The sequence below is a fragment of the Mangifera indica genome, chromosome 1 (assembly GCF_011075055.1).
Source record: "Mangifera indica cultivar Alphonso chromosome 1, CATAS_Mindica_2.1, whole genome shotgun sequence".
Taxonomy (NCBI): Eukaryota; Viridiplantae; Streptophyta; class Magnoliopsida; order Sapindales; family Anacardiaceae; genus Mangifera; species Mangifera indica.
In genome coordinates, this window is record NC_058137.1 from 4,282,439 (window position 1) to 4,289,100 (window position 6,662).

General features: G+C 36.2%; 2 protein-coding genes across 2 annotated transcripts; both read left to right on the top strand.

Moving 5' to 3' along the window:
* Positions 1-34: 34 nt before the first annotated feature.
* LOC123215455 (PAN domain-containing protein At5g03700) lies at positions 35-2,093 on the top strand. The gene has a single exon (XM_044635554.1). The coding sequence runs from the start codon at positions 196-198 to the stop codon at positions 1,732-1,734; it is 1,539 nt and encodes a 512-aa protein (XP_044491489.1). The 5' UTR covers positions 35-195; the 3' UTR covers positions 1,735-2,093.
* A 997-nt stretch (positions 2,094-3,090) lies between these two features.
* LOC123212503 (probable ribosome biogenesis protein RLP24) lies at positions 3,091-5,337 on the top strand. Its single transcript, XM_044631667.1, has 5 exons — positions 3,091-3,245; positions 3,334-3,446; positions 4,417-4,530; positions 4,644-4,780; positions 4,853-5,337. Exons 2-5 carry the CDS (start codon positions 3,366-3,368, stop codon positions 5,025-5,027), a joined length of 507 nt encoding a protein of 168 aa, XP_044487602.1. The 5' UTR covers positions 3,091-3,245; positions 3,334-3,365; the 3' UTR covers positions 5,028-5,337.
* Positions 5,338-6,662: the final 1,325 nt, after the last annotated feature.

Sequence of the window (6,662 nt, forward strand, 5' to 3'; positions counted from 1 at the left end):
GGTCGAATGGATTGAAATCTAAAAGAGAGACTGGGAGAGGCAATGTCTGAGGAAGAATGTGTAGTTTGAGGGCTGAGGTGGTGGTTTGGTTGAATAAATTTCTATAAAGTCAAAAGGATCGGGCATGCTGCAAATGGCAATTAATAAAACAAGCTGTCCATTTCCTCGCAAAATAGTCAACACTTTTTTCATTTCATGCCGCTTACAAATCTCGACTCGATCCTTATTTTCTCCCGACGACTTTGCGCCATGAAAAACCCAACCCACCCAGTGACTCAACCTTCTGCAGCTCACTTCCTTCTTTTATTATTTTCGATTCTCTTCGCATTTGCGTGTCTACGAACTGAAGCCATTGTGCAGGAGCTCCTCGAGGGATTTAAAGCAACCCCAGATCTTTCAGTCTCGTCATTTCAAGCTCTTCTCAGCGATTCAACCGCCACTTTCGCACTCGGTTTCCTCCGAGTCAACTCAAAAGAACTCGCTCTCGCTATCCTTCACATGCCCTCTTCAGAACAACTCTGGCTCGCCAACCCGAATCAGTTGGCGCCGTGGTCAGACCGAACTCAACTTGTCTTCAATGGTAGTCTTGTAATATCTGGTCCAAATGGAGGGGTAATTTGGTCGACTGGAACTCAAGGCCACAGAGTTGTACTTCTTAATTCATCCAATTTGCAAGTACAGAAGCTCGACGAATCCTCCTCCATTCTCTGGCAAAGTTTTGAAAGTCCCACAAATACCCTTGTAGAAAACCAAAATTTCACAAGCAACATGTCACTTGTTTCTGCGAACGGGCTCTATTCTATGCGTTTAGGCAGCAACTTCATCGGTTTATACGCGAAGTTTAATGAAAAATCGGATTCAGAGCAGATTTATTATAGACACAAAGCAATGGAAGCTAAGGCAAATATAATCGAAGGACAGGGACCGATTTACGCCAGGGTCAACTCGGACCGGTTTCTGGGTATGTATCAAGTTGGTACAGTTCCTCCGGTAGACATGCAAACCTTTAACAGTTTTCAAAGAAATATAACGGGATTCGTCTTCCTCCGGTTAGAACCGGACGGAAATCTTAAAGCTTATTATTGGAATGGGTCGAAATCGATATTGGATTACCAAGCCATCTCTGACACGTGTGAGTTGCCGAGTCCATGCGGTTCGTACGGTTTGTGTAGAGACAGGTCCGGTTGCTCTTGTATTGATAACCGGACGGATTATTCCTCCGGTTCGTGCCTTGCATCAACGAGTTCCGGTGATTTTTGCGGTGAGGGTGAAGATGAGTACTGGGTTTTGAGAAGAAACGGTGTGGATTTACCGTTTAAGAAGCTGATGAGGTACGAAATGACGTCGTATTTGGAGCAATGTGAGGAATTATGTGAGAACAACTGTAGTTGTTGGGGTACGGTGTATAATAACGGGTCCGGATTTTGTTACATTTTGGATTATCCGATCCAGACGCTGCTGGGTGTGGGTGATGAAAGTAAGATGGGTTATTTTAAGGTGAGGGAGGGTGCAGGGAAGAAGAAAATTGATGTGGGTCTTGGGGTTGGGATCGGGTTGGTATGTGGGGCCATAGTTGTTTTGATTGGGGCGATTTCATTTGGAAGCTACAAGATGTGGATAAAGAAAAGAGGGGTTAGACGGATCTTGGAAGATGAGGATGAGATCTTACCCGGTCCGTATAAGGATCTCGGGTCGGGTAGTTTTAAGTCCATTGAGATGGTTAACACTAGATAGTTTCAAATTAGTTTATTTAATAGTGCAAATTTTGTCCTGCCTTTTCTACCGTTGGATTAAAATATAGAGAAATTTTGAATGGCTTGATATTTTATGAAAAATTTTTTTTTAGACAATTCGTTGAAACTTTTTGGGCATAGATAAGAGTGTTACAGATTAATTCACTTCGAGTGAATCTCATATAATTTATAAATAGTATAGTTGCCTCATTACAATTAACATCCCATGCAAGATGGTAGTTAGATATAAATAAGAACTTTGGGGAGATCATAAGATATTTGTATTATAGGGGTGTAAATTGAATAATCACTTGTAACTAGGCTTATGTTAATAAATATTGAGTCAAGTTTGAGTTTGAACTTACCGTTTATCCACTTGATGAGATTATAAACTTACGATTTGAGTCAAATAAAATATCACTAAGTTGATAAAAAGTTTTATATCCCGTATTTATATCCATAAAATATTATTTATTAACTCTAAATATAAGGGCTAACTAATAAATATATAAATGGTAAAATTTCAATATAATACTTTTAAAATTAAGTTTGAAACAATTTTTCAAATTGAGCTCGATAGAATTATTTTTGTATTGAGCTTGAGTCAAAACTTTAACAGTTTGACAAGTTTGAGCTCTAACTTAAGATAATCCAGCTGAGTTCAAGATAAATACTACTCATTTTAGCTTAATTTGGCTCAATTATAACTCTGGTTGGTTAAACAAAATTTGATAAAAATATTGAAAATAAATTGACTTAAAGGATGGCATATGTTTATGGGGGTAGTTGGATTTGATTTGACAAAAACAAACATCACTGAGATGATACAAGAGTTGTTGATAGTTTTTTTGAGATGACCAAAGCCGCCAAGCATCCGAATACAAATAGGATCCAATTCAACATGAAGACATTTTGCTGAGGACTTTAAATAAATAAAAGAATTGACTATAAGGAATGGTACAAAGTAGGGGTACACTTGAGTTGAGTCGAATACAAATATGGATTGGTTCAAATTTAGGAAGTCAAGATTGAGCTTTATTGCGAGATTGCTTGAGTTAAAATGTAATGCGAAAAGAAGAATAACGGTCATTGGTGATTAAAAAGAAAAATTATTAAAGATGATGAATATATAGTTAGAAAAAGATGAATCTATTGATAACTTTACGATAACTTGACAAAATATAATCGACTCAACTTAAATTCAAAATAGGTGTACATTCAAGTTCAGAGCAAACTTGCTTAGGTCCCACCCTAATATAAAGCTGAGCTAACACATAATAAAAAAAGTTAGATCCCATCCTCTGGGATGCACTCCAAACATCATGGGTTGTTGTAGGCCCAACTGTTATTGGGCTTTAACGGCTTGAGATGAAATTACTTGGGCCGGATCTGAAAATTGCCAGCCCAATAATAAACACTCGAAGAACCTTCATGTTTCAATGAAAACCCTAATAAAAAGCGCGAGGCAGATGACACAGCCTTTTCCTCACCTGCAACTCTTCTTTTCTACATGTAAGTTTCTTGAGTTTTTATTTTTAATGGTTTTAAATTCTAAACTAATTATATGAATTTTGACGACTTCTGGTTTGATGATTTGTAGGAATTAGCGTTTGGGGTTAAGTTGACGATAAGATGAGATTAGAGAAGTGTTGGTTCTGTTCTTCTACTATATATCCAGGGCATGGTATTCAGTTTGTTCGGAATGATGCAAAGGTAAGAATTTAATTTCTATTATATGGGTTTTCAGGTTTTATTTTTGGTGATTTTGTTAATGTTTGTTTAATATATTTTTCAAGGGTTTTTCTTATACTGTGTATTTAGTCATACTGTTTTAGGGTTCTGTGTTCTGATAGATAGGATAGAGTCGGGGCCAAATAATTATGACGCTTGATTGTCGTATTTCCTGCGTTTTAGCCTTTGTATGAACGTTAAGCAGTGAAATTTGTTTCTTCATATTTTTATGAAACTTGTTGATCTCCATGTAAAATATGATTTAAGGAATAGTGAAGGTATTCAAAAGTTTAGGGACTAAATTAAAAAACCTGGATATTTCAGAGAAAGCTAAAAACCCAACCATAGTCCATAAATTACCTCAAAAACTAAGAAACAGTCACAGAGCTAACATATTCTAGACAGTGCTGCTTCTCATTATGATGGAACCGTTTCTATTTAGCAAAACTGAGGCTGTGGTTTGTTGATGGCCCTTTTATTTGTAATGACTTTTGTAATATAGGTGGGAGCAAGTTTGCGAGAGGTATATTTTGTAATTAGTTGTTCCAATTGGTTCCTAGGTGCCTTCCAAACCTTTACATAGTCTTTTCCTAAGGTATATTACAATTTCTTATCAAAATAAATAAAGGAAAAGGACATCACTCTGAAATTTAACAGTTCATGATAATGAAATTTCGTGGTACAACTGTTCTTCGAATATACAGATATATCTTTAATTTCATAGTGCTCAGCAGCCAAACACGGACAGCCCACAATAACTATTGAACTTCAGTTGTTATTATACGGAAGGTTTAAAGAGTGTCTGCTTAGTAGAATTTAAATCTAATATTGAACTGGATTATGTATCTCTTAAAAGGCATTGATTAATCTTTATGTTATTTTTGCAATGTGTTTAGAATGTTCAGTTATCATTGGCTTTGCATATAGCACCTGACAAGTGATCCTTTTCTAGATATTCCGATTTTGTAGATCCAAATGCCACAAAAACTTCAAGATGAAGAGGAATCCTCGTAAAGTAAAATGGACCAAGGCCTATAGGCGGTTGCATGGGAAGGACATGACACAGGTGAATATACTTGGTTTTGTTATCTTGTTCTGCTGTCTTCCTAGTTACACGAGCATTATTGTTTGAACGATTATGGAAACATTGAATGTTGATCTTTTTTTTGTTGTTTCAAGGACTCAACCTTTGAATTTCAGAGGAAGCGTAATAGGCCAGAGAGATATGACAGAAATCTTGCAGAAAACACTCTAAAGGCTATCAAGAAGATTGATAAAATCAGAGTGACCAGGGAGGAAAGACACCATAAACAGAGGTTTGTTACCTTCTTTCATTGTTAAATCAGGTTTTATCTACCAATCAAATTCTGATTGGAAAATTCTTGCAGGATGAAGGGGAAGAAAGCCAAGGAACAGAGAGAGGCAGCAATTGAATTGGAGCAAGGAATCCACCTTGTCAAAGCTCCATCAGTTCTCAACCAGGATCAATCTCTCACTCTTCCAAAGGTCAAAGTCAAGGTCACCCAGGCACAAGCAGAGGAGAATTATGCCATGGAAGAGTAATTTTAGTTTTTGGGTGTATTTTTTGCTCTCTCAGTTTTATGTTTACCAAATATATCGTATTCATAGCTCTGTCCGAGTGTCAAAAAGTGTGTTGGCTGTTGCAGTGAAGGTTTTCCATGAAATTTTAGTTGTACTTGCCTGATAAAGCTTTTTTTTTTTTTTTCATAGTTCTATTGTATTTGTACTTCATCTTTTGGGCGTTTTCTTTGGTGATGATCATTTTTGTTCTTTTTTCCATCATTAGAAAATCGATTGTCATGTTTGTTAGAACCGAATTTGATAGCAGAAAAATGTCTGTGTATTCTTTTAAGGAGGCAATTATGTCTATTTGTTTTGAGTTGGATTGAATGGTTTTCAGACATTCTCACTGTCAACTGATATCAAGTTACAGATGAAGGTGAAGAGGTTGAATTTCACCTATCTACGTAGATCTCCAGAAGAAGTTATGATATTTTGAATTGGTCACGAACCATTGCGTGGTAATATTAGTGAATTTATTACTGGTAATTATCTATAGGGCATTTAAGAACTTAAAGCCTTCCTCAACTAGCAGAAAATTTGACATAAAGGATGTCGGTAGACCGAATTAGTTTCTGGGCCTTGAAAGCTCCCTAGATCAATATGAATGTCATCTCTCTCGGGTCTCATCAGAAATCAATAATGCCTTCTTGTGGTTGCTAAGAAAGCTCATTATGCGTGCAAACTATCAAGTGTTTCATATGGTCTAAAACAGTCTATTAGAGCCTTGTTTGACAAGCTAAAATCATCTATGTTGAGCAGAGTTTTGTACAATTTAATTGTAGACTCAATCTTGTTTGTGCTTAACAATGAGGAAATGATTTTTCATATCCTCATTCACGTAGATGCTATACTCTTAGCAGGGATAGATTCAACTTATGTACAGACATTGGTGGCAGGCTTAAATTCCCATTTTCCTCTTAAGAATCTAGGAGAGTTAAACTACTTCTTGGGTCTAGAAGCACATGGAACTGCAAAATGTTTGCTTATTTGTCAATCTAAGTATGCCATTGATCTTTTCATTAAAACACAAATGCACAGTGCTACAAAATTGTATATAAATGATGGTGAATTGTTTGAAGACCGTGCCTATAAGCACAATAGGAGCTCTTCATTACTTAACAATAGACTTGATATAAGTTTTGTTGTAAACAAACTAAGTCAGATTCTGAAAGCTCCCATTAGGCGCCAGCGATTGACATGTAAGTGTCATTTTGGTGAAAATCTCGTTTAATAGAGCTCTAGGAGAGTAGTTGTTATTTCCTGAACAGAAGTTGAATACAAGGCTCTGAGCCAAGCAATAATTGAAGTACTTGGGCTAGAAATCTATTCGAAGAGTTAAAAAGTTAAACTCTATAGAAAACGTCATACTTTGGTGTGATAATCAGAGTGTTGGTTCTTCGGCAACCAATCTTGGTTTTGAAATATTTTAAATTACTGGATTACAATTTACAACATTCAAGAGCCTAGTTTGACTTACCAAAAGCTAAAAATCATAAATGAAGTTGTAGAAGCAGCAAAGATCAATGTTGGTGTTCAGAAGAATCATTTCATGAATTCATAGTTGTCAAAGAAACATTGCTTCTGGTGTAAACATGTTTATATATTCATTCAATT